The sequence below is a fragment of the Mus pahari genome, chromosome 5, assembly GCF_900095145.1.
Source record: "Mus pahari chromosome 5, PAHARI_EIJ_v1.1, whole genome shotgun sequence".
In the NCBI taxonomy this organism is placed as follows: domain Eukaryota; kingdom Metazoa; phylum Chordata; class Mammalia; order Rodentia; family Muridae; genus Mus; species Mus pahari.
The window spans coordinates 63,977,186-64,000,695 of NC_034594.1; the positions used below are offsets into that span (position 1 = coordinate 63,977,186).

Consider the following 23,510-nt stretch of genomic DNA (forward strand, 5'->3'; position numbering starts at 1 on the left):
GCACTTGGGAGGCAGAGGCAGGCAGATTTCTGGTCTACAAAGTGAGTTCCAGGACAGCCAGGGCTATACAGAGAAACCCTGAAACCTTGTCTCGACCCCCCCCCCAAAAAAAAAAAAAAAGAAAAGAAAGAATTTTCTATCTGGAGAAGAGGGCTAAGAGGTTAAGAGCACTGCTGTCCTCCTAAATGACCCAGGTTTGGCTCCCAGGACCCATACATGGTGACCCACAACCACCTGTAACTCCAGTTCTGAGGGATTGACACTGTCTTCTGGCCTCCACGGGCACCAGGCACATTTGTGGTGCATAGTCATACACACACACAGGCAAAAGACCCATACACATGAAAAAAAAAAACCCTAAACTTTTCCAAGGAGCATGTATCTGTGTATTACCTGAGTACATAACTGTGGCCTGGAGAAGCTGGCATTTGAGAATATAGGAAGCTATGGCTGGAGTAGTTATGACTATTTATAAACTGTAGGTGTCTAGTCTGCTATGAGAGTAAGATTATTTTGGTGCAGAACTTGCTCTTCAAGTACTTTCTGTTCGACTGTTGCACACCCTCCCTGTGACTTCCTTCCTGGACATTACACCAGGTCCTGATATTTCTCCCACTGAATGGTGGTTACATTTCCACATCACCACTGGGTTTTGGCAAGAACGTAACTGCTTTTGTTCCTTCATCCTTTCCCTCTACATGTCGATCCAGTGCTATCAGAATAGTCTTTCTTAACTCTCACTTACTGAATGCTAGTTCCCTGTTCAGAACCTTTCAGTGCACCCCTGCCCCTTTCTCTGGATCAGGTCTAGTAGACTCAGAGGTCAACACCCTCCACAAGGTTGTTTCTACCTCAGCTTGAAAACCATCTGTTCTAGCTAAAGAGGGTAACAACTGACCAGTATCTCTTTCTCTCCATGTGAGCTTCCTAGTCTTTTTCATACTTTCCTACTGGGCATTTCTCACTTTTTCTGTCTCTTTATTAATTTGTATTCCAGTGTTCCACTGTGTTCAGCTCCACTTCCTCTCTTCCATCAGCTAGAACAAAATGTGGAGTCTTCGGCTAGTTGTACAATCATGGCTCTGGCATTTAATAGTTAACTTCATTTAACAATTAAAATGATGACTGTGTGGGTTGTGGGTGAGTTCACGGGGAGACAAGAGGACACTTACAGCTCTCTCCTCCCACTTTTGTGAGGGTTATAGGGATTAAACTTGGGTTGGGTTGCCAGGCTTTTTTGGAAAATGCCTTTAACCACTGAGTATCTTACTAGTTTTGTTTTGTGCAGTGCAGTCCTGGGGCTGAAACCCGAGGCCCAGCACGTCCTGAGCACATGCTCTAGGACTTGTTAAAACAAAAATTTTAAAAAATATTTTACAGGTATGATTGTTTTGCCAGTAGGAGTCTGTGCCACACGTGTGTCTGATGAGAAAACTCATCAGATATCCTGGAACTGGAGTTAGGGATGGTTGTGTGCCATCATGTGGGTGCTGAGAACCAAACCCAGGTCCTCTGCAAGAGCAATGAGTGCACTTAACCACTGAGCCTCCTCTCCAGTTCCTTAACTTCTTAGTGCCGTTTACCTAAATTCTAAAATGTAATGCTCACATGACTTTTGCAAGCATTAAACAAAGTTCAATGTAGTAAAGCTAATGAGAGCCTGGGGATGCAGGTCGCTCAGTAGCATAGCATGTGCTCAGGATGTGCTGGGCCTCGGGGTTCAGCCCCAGGACTGCACTGTGCAAAACAAAACTAGTAAGAGAGCCCAGGACACAGAGACACTCACTCACGTTGTTCTGACACAAAGCCTTTCTAACTGGCTTGTACAGTTATTTTCTCCTATATTTAAAAATTTAACATTAGAGTCCAGCTCTTGTTTCCCCATACTTTATGCTTTATCTCATTAACAGATACTGTCTCAAATGTTGCATTAGCTGAATTACAAAAACAAAACTCTGCTGGGTCTTATTACCTTTAGCTTTAAATTCTGGACAAGAAAACTAAGTTTTGAGATATTAAAACTTTACTATTAACAATCTCATAACTTGAGGAATAAAGATGAAGGTGATAGTTTGGGCTGATTTATTTTTAAGATTGAAAGGGTTTCTATGAATTAGCATCAGACAATCCTAATGGGCCAGTTCTTTTGTTCTTCCCTTCCAAGGTATCCCCAGGGAGAGCCAAGCACCGTCACCAGCTCTGGCTCCAACATCACTCCCTAGACACCAGAACTCAGGTTTTCCTCCAGGGAATGCCACTAGCCTCTGATTTTCAGAAAGAAAGCATTCTGGAAACCTATGCTTTGTTCCAAGAAAGATCAGGGTCAAGAATGAAACCCAAGTTTCTATCAGCAAAAAACTCTTTATTCTTTCAGTTTTCCGAGGCACAAGGGATAAGCTGTTGTTAGAGCCATGCCTCCTGAGGACAGATGGGGAGTGGCCAGCTCTCCCCAAAGTTAAAAAGTTTAAAAGAACAAACCTCAAGAACTGGGAAGACAAATGTTAAAGGGCATGGGATGAACAGGCTTTACTCTGTGTGTTCTTGACCTGAGCTGGGTGCAGACAATGTACTATACTACAATGTACAGATGCTACAAGTATCTAAAATTCTTCTTGAAATGAACATGAAATTAAACTTATGATAATGTATCTATGTTAATAAACTGATTTCCAGTCAGAAAGCAACATCTAGGAATATACAGATATATATTTATAAGCATGCATGCATGCCTGCGTGTCTATCCATTCATCCAGCTATCTATGGCAGGGTCTTACTATGGCTGGGCTGGCTTGGAGCTCACCTTGTGTTTGACTTTACAGAAATCTGCCTGCCTTTGCCTCCTCAGTGTTGAGATGAAAGGCACACACCATCACACCTAGTTTAGGCACCTACAATTTCCAAACTTTGAAGACCCGCTTAGAAAAGAAAAGAAAAAAAAAAAAGACAAACTATAAGCAGGGCCATGAGCTGCAGACCTTTAATCCTGGCTCTGGGAAGGCAGAGACAGGCAGATCTCTGAGTTTGAGACCAGCCTGATTGATCTACAGATGGAATTTCAGGGCAGTCAGGGATACAGAGAGAAACCTTGTCTCAAAAATAAAACAAATAAGTAAGTAAAAATTGAATCTTAAAGTTTTGATAGAATTTTACAAGTTCACAGTAGTTTTCTTCCATTTTTTCCTCTTGAACTCCAGTTTACTTATCTATTTTACAGTTTAAACTTACTGGTATAAAACTATGATTGATATTAAAAAAGGTACCATTAATTCAGATTTGAAATTGACCAAACCATGTTGTATTATAACAAGGTTAATTGGGCATTCCATTCATCTAGCATTTACTAAATGGTCATGAATGTTGAGTTCAGGCTCTGCTGTGGTTCTCAGAGTCTCCTCCCGGTAGAGAGACTACCAGGTAGGAGAATTACACTGCACTGTGAGAAGCCTGATCTGTAAGAGAGGTTTGTACCAAGTGCCATAGTTGGCTTGCCCGAGAGGAGGCCTTGTGAGATAAGATATCTATCAGTGTCTAACACATGCTGACTAACCTGTATCTCCTTTCAGTCTTCTGCCATACCCAGGTGTCTCCTTTCTTCTTCATTTGCATACCCAGACAAGATAGCCAAACTGATAGGGCTACAGTTTCAGGTAAAGACAAACTCAGACTAAAACCACTCATGGAAGCTCACATCTTGTCCATACTATATACTATTGGGACAGCTCCAGAAGTCTTTCTGCATTGGGATATAAGATCTTTCCTTAAAAAAAAAAAAAAAAAAAAAAAGGGAAGAGGATAAGGAGGAGGAGGAGGAAGAGGAAGAGGAGAAGTAGCAGCCAGGCATGGTGGCTCATGTTTGAGCCTGAAGCAAGAGGGCTGCTGTGAATTTAAGGCTCACACGGATAATGAGTTCTGGTCGGTCTGAGCTACATAGTGAGACCAGGTTCAAACCCACTTTCACACCTTTCTCCAACCCCCTGATCAAGCTAGTTGCCAGCTGTGGTGAACCATGCCCTCAGGAGGCTAAGGCAGGAGGGCTGATGAGACTGCACAGTGGATAAAGATGATTGCTGCCTAAGTCTGATGGCCTGAGTTTGATCCCATGAACCCATGTGGACAGGTGGAGGGAACTGATTGTCACAGGTGTGCTGTGGCACACCCTCACAGTGCACAAAATGTGCCCTTGAGCACACACAATAAAATAATTTTTTCTGGAACCATACATTTCTGAGAAGTTTGTGGTTCTGGAGGGTGGAACCAGGGCCTTATACATACTGTATCAGTGAGCTACATGCCCACCTCAGAATGACTTTATTTTATTTTATTTTTTTTCAGAATGACTTTAAGTAGATCACTGTTTCCTTTTCTTCTTCCTCCTCTTCCTCCCAGCCTTTTAAGATAGGGTTTCTCTGTGTAACCCTGTATGTCCTAGAACTCAACTTTTATTTCAGGCTAGCCCCAAACTCAGAGACCAGCCTTCCTCTGCCTCCTAAGTGCTGGGATTCCAGGTGTGCCACCTCATCTAGCAGCAGATTGCTGCTTTTAAGGCTGGCACTTACTTCCAAAGATCTGCCAAAGAGGGCATCCTTGCTTTTTCTTTTTCTCAGTGCCAGTGGCTTTGATGACCTTGGATCACCACGCAGCTCAGCCAACCACAGACTGTCAAGGTTTTCAAGATGTTCTGCTTGGAATTTTCTAGCTTTCTATGTAAGACTCAGAATTGTCTTGAACACAATTCCAACTGAACTAAGGACTTAAAAGGGAAAATTAGAAACACAATTCCCCTCAGTGGTACACAGGAGGTATCTAAAGGCCATTAACATCCTGGGCTGCAGCACTGGCCGAGGGTGTATGAAGCCCTACATTCAATCCCCAGTACTGCAAACAGCAATGAAACAAAATTCTCCAAAGCGAACCTTTGCTGCACGTGGCAGAGCATGCCTACAACCCCTGCAGGTGACGCAGGAAATCGGGAGTGCTTTGGTTACATAGCAAATCTGAGGCCTGCCTGGTCCACATGACACTTGTTTAAAAAATTTGATGAATACCAATGGTTCAACCTTGGCTGCCTGTTATAATCAGAGCTTGCAAACTCCCACTCAAGCCAATCAAATGACAATCTCTGGAGGTGGAACTCAGGCATCACTGGTTTTCAGGAGTCACCGTAGAGGGGCTGGAGAGATGCTCAGTGTTAAGAGCACTTACTGTTCTAGAAGAGGACCTTGGTTAATGCCTCTTCTGACCTCTGACCTCACCAGGCTCTTGCACTTGTGTGGTCTCTATAAAATATATATACACATACACATACATATTCTGGCACATATACATACAATAAACATATAAACATAAATATTAGCTGGGAGGTAGTGGCACAGCCTGGTCTACAGAGTGAGTTCTAAGACATAGCCAGTGCTACACTGAGAAACTGTCTTGGAAAACAAAACAAACAAAACAAAACCAAACTAATTCACACACTCTCTCTATATATCTGAGGGTCTCCAGCACGCTAGACAGGCATTCTACCACTGAGCTAGCACCCTTATCCACTCTCTAGTCTAGTTTAAGACAAGACAGGGATCTCCCTAAGTTTTCCAAAATGGCCTAAACTTGCCTCAACCTACTAAGTAGTTATAAGTGTGCTAGCATGCTCAGTTAGGCCTGGCTTCCTTAAACTCTCATGAACCACAAACTTCAGTGGGTCCGAGCTACAAACTGTCATTCTGTACTTCTAACCAGTTCCCAAGTGAGGCCAAAGCGAATACCCAGAAGCCAAATTCTGAGTAGCCCTGTGATTTTGAAAGGAAAATGATCTTAAAGAACAGAAAGAAAAGCATTCCCATCACTAAAGTCTATACACTGCAGCACTAGATAGGGAGGCCTTGATGAAGAACAAGTGGGAGGGACCGTTAACAAAACTCGTCTCTAGGAAGGGAGGCTTCAGAGATCAGAAACGTTTGGAATGGCATGTTTTTCTGAGGGAGAGTGGAGAGCAGCCACTGTGTTTTTTGCTGTGAGTGTACACAGGAGGGCAAGCTGGCCCGGCGAAGAAGAAAGATGGGCAGTGAGGGAAATGATCAAATGTTTAAAAACAGAAAAAGCAAGCCCTTGGCTACAGAGCTGGCAAGGCATAGAGAAATGCTAGCAGGAGGCCTGCAGGAATCTCTTCCATGTCAGAAATGCATCTGGGAACCAGTCCAGTTACTACACTGAAGATGGGCTAGACTACCAGGCTTCACGCCCTCCTGAGGACACGAGAGACTCAGGGGGATAAATCTCCCCTGGCAGTGCTTGGGAACTAACAACAAACTGAACCACTTGCCCGGATGCCTCTCTTCTGTGTGCAGAGAGAACACCCAGAAGCTTAGATGTGGGGTCCCTTGGCAGCTTCCAGGCAACCTTTCTGTGACTTTCTAACTTTCTAGATGTACTGCACCAGAGTGTAACAAACTAGAGAAGAAAACTGCCTACTCCTTGGGCTTTTCCATGGAAATTACAAATGCTTAACATATAGTACAACAAATAGTATAAAAATGGTCACAAATTAACCAGAAGGTATTTATATTTCTCTAATTCCTAACAATTAAAATTTTTCTGAAAAAAAAATCCAGAGAAATTATATAACATGGTTATTAGCACATGTATCAAAAAGATCTGTTTAAATGAACAGAAGAAACTGAAATGAGAAGGAATTCTGTTATCAGGTGATCTATCCTATACAAGATGATAAGAGTCCTTGGCAGAAACGGACATCTTTCAAGTTCCTATTTACTGTATAAATGATGGCTAATAGGTGCTAAGTGCCAGCTAATGCGCTATGAGCTTTTATCTATGTTTATCAGACTCCTCCTCATAATCCTATGAAGTAGGCATTATTATGATCCCTATTTTGATGAGCAACTTTCAGTTCCAAAATGAAAGTTTCAAACTTACTGGTTTCAAAACCAGTGAGTGGTAAAGCCTTACTTATTTTTTGGTGGCAGGGTTTTTTTGTAGCTTAGAGTGGCCTTGAATTTCTGATCCTTCTGTCTCTACCTCCCAAGTGCTTGGATTGCAGGCATAAACCACTAGACCCTGTTTTAGATGGTGCTGTAGACTGAACCTAGGGTTTCATTCATGTTAGATGAACACTTCATTAACTAACCCAAGAGCTTAGTTCTAAAATTGGCTTTCCACTGCCTGATTCCAATGGCTATGCTCTTAGCATCTATGACACTTCCAGCTTCCTGCATGCCATTTGTCCCAGAGTGAGAAACTATAGTACAGCATCTACTGCAGCTGAGAAACAGCACAGGTGGCATTGAGATAAACAATCTGTCTACATTGAATTCCCCAGGGAAGAGAGTGCAGCTGCAGGGTCCTGGGTCCCTTGGTGAAGACAAGCCACCAAGGCTAGGAAAACTGAAGGTGAGAAATGCAAGTAGACTCCTAGATGGGAACGGTCCTTTGTTCTTTTCTAAAATCACTCTCTTGTGATATGCTTAGTGGAGAACATGAAACTACTGAAACTATAGAGATTCATACAGGTAACAAAAATTCTACTCATGACAACAAAACTTCCTTATTATAAGCTATATTTAAATACTTGAGCTTAAATATTTCCAAATAATGATCTCCTTTGAGTACTATTGTGTTTGATGATTAAAAAGTAGCTTTCTTGCTTTTTCTATACCTTGAATGAGACCACAAACTTACATTATTTCAGGGATATTCAAGAACTTACAATTTCATTTTTTAAACTGGAAATTTAATTTTGTAAAACAATCTGAAATTACCTTAGCTGACATGGAAGTTTGCTTGTAATAAAGATTTTAAAAAGACCTCTTACCTTCTTTGGCTAATGTTACGAAAAGATAAAGAGGAGATCAGAAAACCTCAGGAGGAAAGCATCTGGCAGAATGGGTCACCTTACACTGGCTCCAACACGGGCTCAGCACCTGAAACCAAGCCTGGCCAAACATAGGTCTGCTCTAGAGAGCTAGTTCAGATAAGCAAGTGGGCTCCTTTCTTTTGCACTAAAAGTACTTCTTAAGAATATATTCAGGATAGACTGACTATCTGTCTTGCTAAGAGAGTCAGAGGGATGGTAAGAGTGAAGAGGTTCCTGTGGGACAGCAGTCTGCAGTCTTTACCCTCTCAGTCATTTCCAAGTCTATGTATCCACCTGTCCTGCCTGGCCACTACTGTAACCATGCTTATGGTGAAGGATAAGAAGTTAACAGAAATCATACTCTTCTTTTTCTTTTCTGCTCTTGACAAGGTTTGTCTCCTATCTAAGGAACACATATAGTTCTGGTTTTGTAAGTAGGTCAAGGGCATATTCATTATTTATTTTGTGTGTGGGAAGTTGGAGGACACTCTACACAAGTCAGCTCTCTCCATTCGCTATGCAGGTCCCAGGGACTGAACTCAGGCTGCCAGACTTGGCAGCAGGTACCTTCATCTGTTAACCTATCATGCAAGTCCTAAAAGAGAATTTTATTTTTTTGAGATAAGTTTCTCTATATAATCCTGGCTGTCCTGGAACTTCCTATGTAGACCAGGCTGTATTCAACCTTATAGAAATTGCCTATCTCTGCTTCCCAAGTGCTGGGATTAAAGGCATGTGCCACAGTGCCAGATTTTTTTTTTAAAAAAACTAAATAACTAGTTAAAAAGACAACAGAAGAGACAATACAATGGGAAGTATTGTAAAAAAAGATGACAGTTTGTCAGGGGACAGAAAATCACAGGCAACAGGTTAGCAGGTTAACAAGCTGCTTTAAACCAGGGCTTGAAAAGTCAGGCTGAAAAATGAAGGCTTACTGGAGAAAGCTGCCGGGCTCAGGCTCAGCCACACTCCACTCTCTAGAGTGCTGTCTGCTTCAGTGCCCCACTGACCCTACACTGGAGAACGTGTATACATAGTGTGCTGTGTACATTCGCGTTTGTAAATCAAATTCCATCCAGGTTTATTATCATCTTATCTTAGCACTCAACACAAGAGACTCAAATATGTGCTGAAACACAAGTGAACATCACAGAGCAAGTCAGAAGGTTGCTGGGAACTCTCTTTCAGGTTGACAACCAGAAAGCAAGGGTTATTCAAGAGTGTCTAAGAAGCAGACAGCACTCGGGGATTGGCGGGTTGTAGAAGGGGAAATAAGACTGGTGCTCTGCAAAGTAACTAACCAAGGGGGGTGGGAGAGATGCCTTAGCAGTTAAGAGTGAATGCTGCTTTGCAGAGAACCAGAGTTCAATTCCCAGCACACACATCAGACACACAACTGCCTATAAATCTAGCTCCAAGGAGCATCTGGCCTTTGTGAGTTCCTGCGTGCACACCTCCCCCCCCCCACAATTAAAAAAAAATTCTAAAAACAAACTCAAAAAACCTTGACCACCCACTGTCTTTAAGAACAGCTAAAATAATCAGCTGATTTGTAGGTAAAACACATCAGAACTTAAAAGCCTTTTCTGCATTAGGCCTGAATTCATGACTTGGCAGAGTACTTGTAAATTATATATGGGCATGTGGCTCTGAGTAATTTCAAGGTAAGAGGTTTTTTTTCCAGGCAAAATGGCTGACTAGGCATATAATGACATATGCTAATGTCTACCAACTGTAGACCAAAGCATTATGAGGCAAAGCTTCCAAACCAAGGTCACTGGCATAAAGAAAAGCTTTCTGCTCATTCCTTTGGGGTGGAAGCAGCTATAGTGCCTGGCAGTGAGCAAAGGAGGTTTCTGTTTGGTGGCATCCTGAGCACTTCCTTACAGCAATGCTGTCCTTTGCATTCCACTTCTGGTTGTGATGCTTTCGTCTCTATCTGGGCCTCTTTGCTTGTATACCTACTCTGCCAGTACCTCATGCTACTTCTGCCCTAGCTTTGCTACATAGGACAGGTCCTTCAGTGCATTCTTTTAAGGTTTATTTTTTTAAATTACTATTTTATTCTATGCGTATTGATATATATACATGCCCCGGCTGGCCTCGAACTCAGAAATCCACCTGCCTCTGCCTCCCAAGTACTGGGATTAAAGGCGTGTGCCACCACCGCCCAGCTGTGTATTGGTATTTTTATTGCATGTATGTCTGTACACTGTGTACATCCCTGGTATATTTTCTGAAACCAGAAAAAGGGTCAGATGATGTGGAATTGGAGGTACAGACAGCTGTAAGGCCATATGTGGGAGCTGTGAATTGAACCCAGGTCCTCTAGCAAAGCAGCCAGTGATCTTAACCACTAAGCCATCTCTCTAGGCCCCAGCCCCATTTCTGAAAATATTTCAGAGTTCCTTCATTTATCATGTGTGCGTATGTATGTGTGTACACAAATACAATGTACACATAAGTAGAGTTAGAGGACAACTTGTGAGACTCAGTTATTTCCTTCCTCTGTGGGGCTCCTGGGGGACCAAGCTCAGATGGCTAGACTTGGTAGCAAGTGCCTTAAATTACTGTGCAATCTTGCTGTTTTAGTACATTCTTTTTTTTTTTAAAATGTTTTATTTATTTTTTATTACATGTAAGTACACTGTAGCTATCTTCAGATGCTCCAGAAGAGGGAAGTCAGATCTCATTACGGGTGGTTGTGAGCCACCATGTGGTTGCTGGGATTTGAACTCAGGACCTTCGGAAGAGCACTTGGGTGCTCTTACCCACTGAGCCATCTCACCAGCCCTTTAGTACATTCTTGAAAGCCAATTCTCACTGACATATAATGAAACCAACTTCTCTACTCAATAATTTCCCAGCAATGTTCCCACTTATAGGAGATATGGAGAGACAATATAAATGTGTCCCTGAGAACCCAGGCTTCGCATTCTTGGAACTTAATATGCTGTAACAAATGGTGGTGTCACTGTGAAATAATACTCTGGCTCTGGCAATGCTGCTGAGCTTGGAAAAGAGACAACCTCAACCCAGACTGCCTGGGAACAGGGCAGGTGAGTAACTTAGTAATGAGAAAGAGATCACCGCTTGAAATGTAACACAGTCTTCTTATTAGCCAAGTCAGACAATGAGACAAACATTTCTTTTCTAGAGTCAACGACTGTACTGACCCACAGTTAAGCACCAGAAAGACACATCTGAACGATTCTTACAGACTAGCTTTGCCTTGTTTGTTTCCCAGCACCTCCAGATGGAAGAGATAGCAAGCATATGCCCCCTTTCAGGGGCATGCTCCCCAAAGATTCTTTCATCTTATTTGAAGGCAAGGAATCGTGTTTTTTTTTTTTTTTTTTTTTTCAAGGCAGGGTTTCTCTGTATAGTCCTGGTTGTCCTGGAACTTACTCTGTAGACCAGGCTGGCCTCGAACTCAGAAATCCGCCTGCCTCTGCCTCTGCCTCCCTAGTGGGATTAAAGGCGTGAGCCACCACACATGGCTGGAATTGTGTTCTTGAATGGCACCAAAATCTATATTCAGGGATTCTTGAACTTTACCTAACCTTAAAAAAAAAAAAAAAAAAAAAAAAAAAGAGCTATGGTTCTGAGAGAGGCATTAATTTCCTTAAATTATAACCCTTAAAAAAGGTGAAAAGGCTGATCAGTAGTGAGACATACATTTAATCTCAGTATATAGGAAGTAGAGGCAGGCGGCTCTCTGTGAGTTCAAGGCCAGTCTGGTCTACAGAGCAAGTTCCAGGACAGCCATGACTACACAAAAAACCCCTGTCCCCCAAATACCAAACAAATAAATAAAAAACCAAAAGGTCTGAGCTCACAGTTGTAATCCACACTTGGGAGCCTCGTCTTGCCCCTCAAATAAATAAATAGGAAATGGAAAGCGAAAGATGGTTCTACAGTTCTGTTTTTACTGCATGACAACTACTTCCCAGCCTGATGAACAGATGCTTTTCAGAGATCTAAGACAGTATAAAAGAAAATCAATGTGTCTCTGGCCTTTTTGGCATCCTGAAACATGAAACGTATAAATTTGCAAAAGCAATTCTAAACTTTAGAGTGGAGTTAAACAAATGACTGTAATAACAACAGCAAGCACAATACATTTGAAGAGCTACGGTTTTTAAAGTGGGATGGTGTAATTTCATAATATCCTTGCAAGTCAACTGGAGCAACCATAATCTGTGCTTAAAGATAATAAATGATGCACATACAGTTAGACAACTGAGAAAGTGACTCTTACTGTTTAACTGAACTCTTCTTGATTTTTCCAGTGCTGGGGGTAGGAGGGTATATCTGGTCTCATGCAAGCTAGGCTAGTGTTTGACCACTGAACTTCACACCCACCCCACCCAGCAGTCATGATAACCTTACTCAAGCTACCTCCTAAACTTGGTTTTGTCACCAGATTTCTTGAATAATATATTTGCTGACTTTACTTCCTCTATCAATCCTCTAATATTGACAGATCATAGTTCATCTTGTTTCCTTAGAGATTGCTCTTAAGATCAGTACTAATGTATAAGCTGTCACAGACTCTCGGTATGGTGTCTCATACTCTGAATGAAATTCCCACTCCAGTCCTCTAAGGACTTCTGATCTCTATGTTCCTTTGCTCAGCTCCAGCTCACGCCCAAAGTGCTCCTCTGCACTGTGCCTGCCATCGTGTTGCTGTTACTCCCCAGAATCGAAAGATTAGACTCCTTAACACCTACTCATCTTTCAAGACTCTATTTAGATGACAACTCTGAAACTTCCACAGCGCCCCCAGCAGTAATCACTCGGCATTTCTTTTGCACTTAGGGTAGCACTGTGCACTTCCCATGCTGCATTCCGTTAGTCTTCCCATCTCTCTTATACAAGTCTTGAGGAGATCACAGATTGGTTTCAAGTCTATTTTCAATCACGTCACCTTATTTTTTTCAGACAGGATTTTTCCATGAGGCCCTGGCTGTTCTGGAATTCTCTATGTAAACCAGGCTGGCCTTGAACTCAGAAATCTACCTGCTTCTGCCTCCAAAACCCTGCACTCAAAGGGTTGTGCCACTTTGCCTAGCTAATTTATTATTATTTTTTAAAAAGACATTCTCTTACTGAACTTTCTAGAGCTAACTAGCCAGGAACCAAGACTTCTCCTCTTCTTCTTCCTCCTCCTCCTCTTCCTCCTCTTCTTTTTTCTTTGTGTGTGTGTGTGTGTGTGGGTGTTTGAGGTAGGGTTTCTCTGTACAGCCCTGGCTGTTCTGGAACTAGCTCTGTGGAGCAGTCCTCTTAATTCAGAGATCCACTTGTCTCTGCCTCCTGAGTGCTGAGACTAAAGGCATGTGCCACCTCTGCCTGGTCCACATATAATTTTTATCTGATACTTTTCAGATGTTTAAGGGCAAGATTCCAGAGGCAAGTGGAAATAACTGGACCTATTGACAAGGTAGCCTTCTAAATACTACCACTATACACTCATTTATGTGTGCTGTGGTCTAAGGGATCATGCGAGGCATTCTCTCTTCTCATTTATAAGGTAGTCTGGGGGGCTCATTTGAAGACTACTGCCTTGTGGGATACCTTCTGTGAGTAACTTTGCTGTAAAAACCTAATGGCCCATAATGCTGTGCTTATTAGCTCTGAGTAACAAGCTCTTCTATATGATCATGATCAAAGTTGCTAACTGTATTCCGTGGTTAGCCATTTCTTTACTACAGACTACGTTTAAAATGGAAACAAAGAAAGTGAAATCAAGAATATACCCCTTTGGGGCTAGAGAGATGGCTTGAAGGCCAAGAGTGCTTACTGTTCTCCAGAGGACCAGGCTTCACCTCCCAGCACCCATATGGTAGCTATCAGCTGCCTGTAGTTCCAGTTCCAGGGGATCTGACACGCTCTTCTGACCTCCAGAGGCTAATGTAGGAGTTCTTTCGTACACACCCAGGTAAGTATACGTACATACAATGAAATATAATAATAAAAAGTAGATATTCATTTGCCATTTAAATACTTTTTGAGAAGTATCTTTATCCTTCTAGGTGACTAGTTGTTAAAAATGCCTTTCTTATCCCAGGTTGCCCCTGAATTTAAGAGATGAGGAAAAATTAAATACAACACAGAGGATGTAAGTACAACAGAAAAGAATAATTCTCAAATGAAATATGAGTGGGGGCTGAAGAGATGGCTCAGTGGTTAACAACACTGCTGTTCTTCCAGAGGATCCAGGCTTGGTCCTAGCACCAACATCAAGTGGCTCACAACTGCCTAACTCCAGTTTCAGGGGATTAGACACCCTCTTCTGGACTCTGAGGGTACCAGATACACAAGTGCGAATACATACATGTAGGCACTCACACATATACATAAATATAAGTAATCTTTTTTTTTTAAAGATTTATTTATTTATTATATGTAAGTACACTGTAGCTGTCTTCAGACACTCCAGAAGAGGGCGTCAGATCTTGTTAAGGGTGATTATGAGCCACCATGTGGTTGCTGGGATTTGAACTCCCGACCCTCGGAAGAGCAGTTGGGTGCTCTTACCCACCGAGCCATCTCACCAGCCCAAATATAAGTAATCTTAAAAACAGAAGGGGAAATAGCTCACTTGGTAAAGTGCTTGCCAGGCAAGCATGTAAGAAGCAAGCATGTTCTGATCCTGGAACCCACACAAAAGAGCTAGGCTTGGTGGCACAGGCTTGCAATACAAGTATCGGGAAGAAGGAAACAGGTGGCTCATGGTTATGTCACCTAGGCCAACTGGCAAGTTCTAGATCCTGTCTCAGACAAGGTGGACCACTTGATATTGGTGCTTGAGAATCAACTCCTTAGACTGACCTCTGGCTGCTACCTGTATTCATAGACATGTGCACCTAAAGACATTACCTTATGTTCTAGAGGATATTAGCACTAGTATTACTTTTTTTTTTTTTTTTGAGATAGGGTTTCCTGCAACCCATGGTAATCTTGAATTCAATATACAGCTAAGATGACCTAAAACTTCTGATCCTCCTGCCTTTGCCTCCTAAGTGCTAGGACCTTGATTTGGCTTATATGTACTGGAAAATCAAGTCAGGGCTCCATGCACATACTAGGCAAGCACTCAATTAGCTGAGATATATCCCCAGTTCACTACTATTATTATTCATAATTATGAATAGACTGAATAACCGCAGTTATTACTTATTACCTACTGCATGCTGAGTACTGTGTTAAACTTTAATTTCATCTAATTCTTGGAACAAGACCCTAAGGCAATCCCTATCAGCAGTTGTGCCTTTTTTATTTTCTTCCTTTTTTCTTTTCCCCGAGTCAGGGTTTCTCTGTGTAGTTTTGGCTATCCTGGAACTTACTCTGTTGACCAGGCTGGTCTTGAACTTACAAAGATCCACCTGTCTCTGCCTCCCGAGTGTTGGGATTATAGGCCTGTGCCACCACTACCTGGCTGAAATTTCATTTAATTCTTGTAACAATCCTTTGGGGATATTGAGTTATGGAAACTGGGGTACAGTGAGTGTGAGTGTTATGTTGAAGGTCATAAGGCTGCAGGTAGCAAGTCTGAATCTACAGACTTACAGCCTGTTCTATTTACCATAGCAGTTACACACAAAATTTTGATCGATATCAAGTACTCTCTATAGAGGCTCTACATACACATGTAAGAGAGCAAGTTAGTGTTCCTCTTCCTCTAAAGTGGTTGAAAACAAGTTACTGTTCAATAAGAAGACAGTTTTTTTTTTTTTTTTTTGGTTTTTCGAGACAGGGTTTCTCTGTTTAGCCCTGGCTGTCCTGGAACTCACTTTGTAGACCAGGCTGGCCTCGAACTCAGAAATCCACCTGCCTCTGCCTCCCGAGTGCTGGGATTAAAGGCATGCGCCACCACGCCCGGCTCCAAGAAGACAGTTTTAATAAGGCTGAATATGTCTTCCTTTATTCATTGGTCTTTCCTTTGGAAGTATTTAATATATTCTTTTTCTAATTTAAGTCAAATGTTTATTTTAATTTATATTCTATCTGAACATTATATTAAGTTCTAAAATATAAGCAAATGGAGATAATTAAGTAACAACAACTTATTGGTGATGGCCCGTTAATTCCTGCACTTATGAGGCAGATGCAGGAGGCTCTCTGTGAGTTCAAGGCTAGCCTGGTCTACAGAGTGAGTTCCAGGACAGCCATAGCTATGTAGAGAAATCCTGTCTCAAAACAAAAACAGAAACAAAACCATATACACGTAGATTCTACCAAAGCAATTTTCCAGTGGATTAAAGATAATGAGATCATAAAACATCATCTCTGACAGTCTGTTTTGTTTCTTGTTTTTTTTTATTTTTTTATTTTTTAACATTACTTAAGTTTGTATGTGTGTTTGTGTGTGCACATGTACACACACATGGAGGTCAGTAGAAAACTTATGCAGGCTCATTTCTGTCTACCAAGTGGGTCCTGGGGCTAGCTCTGGGTTGGTAGCACTGAGCCATTTCACTGCCCCCACATTAACTTATTAAGGTTCACATTTATACCAATGAAAAAATTACCCAAGGAGGTAAAATATAGTCAGAGCTATATGAGAAGCCTGTCACTATGAGAGTTCTATGGTGAAGTAGGCTGTAGTCTCAGTCATTTGGGATGCTTAAGTGGGAAGGATGTCTTATGTCTAGGAATTTGATACTAGCCTGGAAAACAAAGACCCAGTCTCAGACAAAAAGTACTATGATAAATGTATATCACTGAAAGTAACAGTACCTATCTTTGAAAATTATGAACATGATAAGCTAAATAAAAACATTTTAAAACAATTCTCTAAGATTTATAAAAGAGGGGCTGGTGAGATGGCTCAGTGGGTAAGAGCACCCGACTGCTCTTCCGAAGGTCCGGAGTTCAAATCCCAGCAACCACATGGTGGCTTATAACCATCCGTAACGAGATCTGACGCCCTCTTCTGGAGTGTCTGAAGACAGCTACAGTGTACTTACATATAATAAATAAATAAATCTTTAAAAAAGATTTATAAAAGCAAGTAACTGTAGACATTAGCTAAATTAGTAAACTACACTAAAAATATTAAAGTACTGTAATAAAATTTAACAGCAAAACAAAACACCATTAAAAGTACTTTAGTAATAAAGACTGAACCTAGGTGACTGCTCTTTACTAGCTTCTTTGCATTTTATTTTAAATGTTTAATTTGAGACCAAGTTGCCCTGGAAGGCCTTGAATTTAGCTGGGATTACAGGCCTGAACCACCAGACCTAGCTAGTAACATCATGTTAAAGACATCCATTCCTTCTAAGCAGAATTCAGGGGGGGGGGGCGTTGTTCATTCATTTTGTAGACTTCCAGTACCCAGTACCCTGAACATAATCGCCACCCAAAAGACCTTTGTTAAAAGAAATAACTGGGGAACGTGGATTTACAATATATCAGCTGTTTAAAATGATCAAATCCAAGATCTAGGCAGAGGAAATCACATTTGTCCTATCCCCAAATATTTATAATTTTCATTTACAACTAGGTAATGTTATTCTTTTAACAAAGAAAGAAATAGAAGACTCTTAATGTGTATGAGCTGAAAACAGGTAAGAAGAGATGGGGGTGGAGATGCTAAGAGAACAACATACTGTTTTGAAGGAACATAACAAATACAAAGCTTTACATGAATTCTTTTAGTTAAATCTAAGTTTTGCAATATTATTCATGCTTATTGGATAGCTAAAATGGACATGGGGAAAAGCTTCCTGTGAGTAGAAGGGACACACATATTTACTTGGGACTTTATGGCTTTACAGATACATACTCATGGCAGTCACATTGACACTGTATTAAACCACACTGTGAAACTAGGTGACTCCCCTTAAGCATGTACAGGCATGGGCAAGAAATAAATTAATGAAACAATATCCTAAAAGTAAACCCACGTCTTATGGAAATTGTTACATGACAAAGACAACATTCCAAAACAATGGAAGCAGGGTGGTGGTTTAAGTAGCTAGTAAATGTTCCTTGGAATAGCTGACTTTCCAAACAGCTTATTCCTACCACACACTGTAAGTATAAATATATGTCAGAGGATTAAAGGGTTAAGTACTGAAAATAAGAAGCAGGCTATATGATTAATCTCGGGATAAGAGAGATCACTAGCTCCTTAAACAACAACAACAATAACAACAATAGCCACCCTCTGCTTCTGTAAAGCCCCCCAAATTGGATTAAGACTCAAAATAGGTAAAGTATTTATACAAGCTGAACCAGAATATATTAGGGAGATCTTCCTTGGAGTATTTTTTAAAAATATATTTCTCTTTATTTTATGTGTACTAGTGTTTTGTCTGCACGTATGTGTATGTGAGAGTGTTAGATCTTGGTGTTACAGACAGTTGTGAGCTGCCATGTAGGTGCTGGGATTTGAACCTGGGTCCTTTGGAAGAGCAGTCAGTGCCTTTAACCACTGAGCCATCTCTCCAGCCCCAAGATTTTCTTAAATAAGACAAAAATGCAAAAGCGAAATGGAAGCTATAGATATATATTTAAAAAAAAGTTAAAAAAGAATTCTGTTCAATCAAAACCAAAAAATCCCAGCTTCCTGGGAGGCTGAAGAACAAAGACCATTAGTTCAAGGCTTGCTGAGGTTACAGAGTGAGTTCATGGCCAGGCTGGGGTACCCAATGTGACTCTGTCTCAAAGTATAAATTGTAAAAATGATTGAAGGAGATACAGTGAGCTGTTGGGAACGAAGTCGCTGTCTTCAGTGGTGTAGCCACTGATGTGCAGCTCTCCTCTGGTGTGTGAGTAACTCAAGCATGCCCACTGGGCGGCCCTGGTTAAACTCAGTGAGTCACAAAAAATGGAAAGTAAAACAAAAAGACATGATAGTGGTGTGGGGACTCAATGGGGACAGCAGGGAGAAGACAGGAACGAGTGTGACTGGAATGTATTATATTCATGCAGGGATTTGCCAGAGGATAAATAAACAAAAAGGTAAAAGGAAAGCTAGGGATACAGCTGGGTAGGCTGTTTGCCTAGCAAGTGATCTGTGCCTAGCTTCAATGTCTAGTGTTAACAAAAACAAAAAATCCCAAGCCAAAACCACAGAAAAAGCTTTAAACAGTATACTGTGACAAAACAGACACATTAGACATGCTAGGCAAGGGATTAATATGAAAAAAAATAGTAAAATGGGTAAACATTAACAAATAATTCAGAGAAGAAAATTGAGAAACATGAAATTTGCAGCCAGACATAAGGCTTACTGGTTACCAGGTGCTTTTCCAAAGGTTTAGAGGTCAATTTATGTCATGTTTCAATAGACCTATAAGACAGGTGCTGTTATTTTTATTTTCTCCCTAGGTAGACTGAGGCAGAGGTTTAGAGGAACTGCCTCAGGAACACAGGACTAGCATGCAAGGCAGTTAGTGTAGCTCCTCATTTCAGTACAGTTTCCCCTTCTCTTTCTGAGACAGTCCCTCACTATGTAGCCCTGGAATGCCTAGAATTTGCTATATAAACCAGGTAAGCTAAGCTGGTTTTGAATTCAGATCTGTCTCTATCTCCTAAGCACTGGAGTTAAAAGGCATGTGCCTCCAACAGCTAGCTAGTTTAGCACTAACTATGCTTTAACTACACTATGTATATAAAATAACATATAACTATGCTTTATTATTTCTCCAGAGAGAAGGGGATGCAGAAATACAAATTAAAATTTATCATTTTTTCAATGAAGTAAGATTTTCAAAAATAAAAAAAGTCAACATGCAAAATTGAGTATTGTTGGTAGGAGAATATAATGGTGCCTTTTTTTTTTAATGGTAATGTGTTATTTTGAATGAGCATGGTTTGCAGAAGCTCATATATTTGAATATTTGGTTACTCCCCAGTTTGTGGAACAGTTTTGGGAGGATTAAGAGGTGTGGCCTTGGGTTAAGAGCACTGACTGCTCTTTCTGAGGTCCTGAGTTCAATACCCAGCAACCACATGATGGCTCACAACCATCTGTAATGAGATCTGATGCCCGTTTCCCTTGTGTCTGAAGATAGTTATAGTGCACTTAAATATAACAATAAATAAATCTTAAAAAAAAAAAAAAAAAAAAAGAGGCAAAGAGGTGTGGCCTTGTTGGAGGAGATGTGTCTCTGGGAATTGGCCTTAGAGCTTTCAAAAATCCTCAAGGTTCCAGTTCGCAGTTTGGGCCTAGTGTTTGTGGATCAGATATAAGCTCCAGTACCACGTCTTCCTACCTGTTGCCAGGCTCCCCATCATGGCGGTCACAGCCGCTAACCCTCTGAAACCCTAAGCCCCCTTTATCTAAGTTCCCTCCTTGGTCACAGTGTCTCATCATAGCAACAGAAAGTAATTAAGGAAGTAGTAAATACAATTTTTTTAAAAGAAACAATCTGAAAACAGTTCAGAAAAAATTATCCAATCAAAAGTGGTGAGTGATCAAGTTGTTTCTAACATAAAATTATATTTTTTTAAAAATGGGCATGGAAAGCCATCTAGTTCCTGTTTTCTTTCTCTTTTAAAAACTTATTACTTATATGTATATCTATGTGTGTGTGCTTACATGAGATTATATGTGCCACATATGGGCAGGTGCAAGAGGGTGTTAGATCCTTGGAATTCAGTTAACCAACTGCCTGGTGTGGGTGCTGGGAATCAAACCCAGGCCCTCTACAGGAGCAATTCACATCCTTAAGTTTTTAACTGCTGAGCTGTATCTCTAGCCCCATTTTCCTTCATTTCATTTTCAGATGTCAAGGAAGGAAATGGGAGGATGAGCACTCTATCCCTCCCTCCCTAACTGCTATGTGGCTATTTCCCTTTGCTTTATAATTTAATCAGCTCAGGTCAAGCTTTCCCTGAAAGCCTGTTTCCTGAAGCACTCACATCATTACTTAAGTGGCTGATTCACACACACTCTCTCTTTCTTATTGGTTTTTGAGACAAGGTTTCTCTGTGTGCCCTGGTTGTCCTGAACGTGATTTGCAGACCAGGCTGGCCTCAGACTCACAGAGATCCACCTGCCTCTGCTTCCTTGAGTACTGGGACTAAAGGTGTGTGCCACCACATCCAGCTTTATAGAATTTTCTATATTTGTCCATTAGCCTTTATCTCAACAGGTTCATGTCAGAAGTAAAAGTGACAAAGTCTACAGTTTTCTGCTATATTCATTTATCCCAAACAGACAGGGAGCCACAGAAGAGTCTGTTACTAAACTTCACTATCGAAAGCCACTGAGGGTTTATCATGAATGTCAGTATGTAAGGAGATACATACAGCCTTCTATGTTTACAAAGCACACTTTCCAACCCCTGCCAGCTGCAGAGAGCTGTCCCTTTACTTCTCAATGCACTCTACTTGCTCACACTCAAAAACAAACTCCACAAAACCTCGGTATAGTTTTCACTTGAAGGGTTTTCCTTTTGCACCCAAAACTTCCTGGGTTGGTTTTTCTCCCTGGTGCTAAAGAAACCCATGACCCCGTTTATGCTTCCATTCTACCTGTCCACCCCTGTTCACACAGTGGTGCATGGTTTTTGTGGTGTTGTTTTTGATCTATTCTTTTTTTGGAGTCAGGGTTTCACTGTACAGCCTAGATTGGTCTTGAACACATGACAGTCTCTTACTTCAGTCACCAAGTGCTGGGATTGTAACCATGATTTAATCATGCCTTGTATGAATTCTAGAATTTACGATCACCTTGGTTTCTAACCATAGCCAAGTAATTAGATATTGGAAAATATGAAACGGGTCTTGAGACAATGCAACAGGTTGTTCAGAGAACCAATTTAGGGAAGCCTAAACCTTCACAGAGGCAGGAGCTCGGTAAATGATGGTTACATTGCACAGAGGGAGGCACTTAGGAATATTTCATACTGTACAGCAGAGATTAAGGTCAACAGAATGTAAAACTGGAATATATTTCATCTGCATTTTATGGTGACAAATAGTCCATCAAAACACACAGCTTCCAGCCGGAGCTGCTGGCCACACCCTGAGTTCTAGCAGTTCCAGCACTCGGGAGGCAGAGACAGGTAGATCTCTTTGAGGCCAGCCTGGTCTACACATCAAGTTCTGGGTCAGCCAGAGCTACACATTATGACCCTGTCACCAAAATTAAACAAATGCTTCGAAGTTCTCTCTCTGTATATAAAGAGGTTGCAAAAGTCACAGTGTAGCTACCAACAGGCCTGAAGCAATGGTTTCTTTTCCTCCTCTGCCTCCTCACTTTCTTCCTTTTTGAAGCAGGGTCTCCTATAACCAAGGCTGGCCTTGAACTCTATGAAACTCTGAGGATGACCCGAATTCCAGATCCCCCTGCTTCCATCTCCCAAGTACTGGGATAACAGGCATTCAACACCAAATCCACCGAAACAACGAATTCTGATATCATACGGTGTCCTCAACACAATCAAGTAATTGTGAACAGCTTCACCATAATAAAGCATTAACCTCAGCGATGCCAAAGATAATTTTGCCGGGAGTCGGTTCAAAAATCAAAGTACCTCACACATCTCACACACCTCCTATTTCTCATCTTGCTGGAAAGAGAACTTGAGAGGTTAATGCTCCAAAGGCCAAGAAAGTGTTAAGATGGGGTCCGTCTTGAATTTCTCTTTCCCCACCTCTCCAATACTCCAGCCCTATAAGAAGCCACAAGTGAGGAAGAAAAGTTGTGGAAACAATACGGGTGTGTGTGTGGTGGGGTGAGATGGGGTACATTATCCCCCACATACAAGGTCACTTGCTTGGAGTCACTTTCTCCTGCTCTCCCCATGGGCTTCCCGCCAAAGTCGCTCCTAGGCAGGCTAGGAGGCCAGCTTGCTGCACTCCCTCAGCCTCTGCACGGGGACTGCAGTCCCCTCCTGGCCTCCGGGCCTTCAGGACCCCAATTTCTAATGGGAACACTTCTCGCAGCAGCCAGGTCCTGGGGCTCCTTCACCTCCAAGCCCCCCCCCCCCGGCTCCATCAACGTCCCCTTCCTCCCTCAGGGTGCCCCTGTGCCTGCCTCCCGTTCGCGGTCCCTCCCGGGGGCCCGGCACACCGTCCCTTTCCTGTTCCCTCTGGTAGCCCTTCTTCCCCGGTGCCCACCTGGTGCCCCTGCCAAAGCCTGGCTCCTTAGAGCCACAGCCTCCTCCCAGCCCCGCCCCTGCTCCCGGGCGGATACAGTTTGAAGCCTCTCAGGATATCCCTGGCCCGCTCGTCCTTGGCTGACATGATGCGGCGCCTGCCGCCTGCGGCCCTCCCACGCTGGCTCCGCGGGGTCTCACAGACGATACCCAGGAACCGAGGACAGCCGCAGCCCGGCCGGACACCTCAGGTGAGCAGCGGTGGCGGCCAGACCCGAACCGGCCTCTCCCTCCCCTCAGCTCCCGCTCCTGATCCCTTCTCCTTCCCTCTAGTCGTGGAGCTCCCGCCTTGAAACCAATGACAAGCCAGCTTTGGCGATTGGCATCTTGAGTAGCCAATAGCAACGCTCAGCGGCTTCGCTCGGGGACGGAGAGCGTCAGTGGGAAAGGCCCACTTGGAGAGTCCCGGAGGACAGGATTTTCTTTTGTGTTGTTGCCTAGAGTTTGTCCCAGAGGAGCAGTGGCTTGAAATCTTCAGAGGCTTTTGAGAAGCTTGCTCCTGTCGCCGGGCACACTAGTGGTCT

The 23,510-nt window shown here is 42.2% G+C and overlaps 1 protein-coding gene across 2 annotated transcripts in view; it reads right to left on the minus strand.

Annotated features, from left to right (window-relative positions):
* The window catches only part of Pde6d (phosphodiesterase 6D), a 42,875-nt gene extending 19,365 nt beyond the window's left edge, over positions 1 to 23,510 (minus strand). For both annotated transcript variants that reach the window (XM_029539300.1, XM_021198340.2), the window contains exon 1: positions 23,025 to 23,510. Coding sequence is in view for 1 of the 2 variants with exons in the window: in XM_021198340.2 (XP_021053999.1) it covers positions 23,025 to 23,074 (50 nt within the window). In the remaining variant the exon portion in view is untranslated. The remainder of the gene's footprint in view (positions 1 to 23,024) is intronic.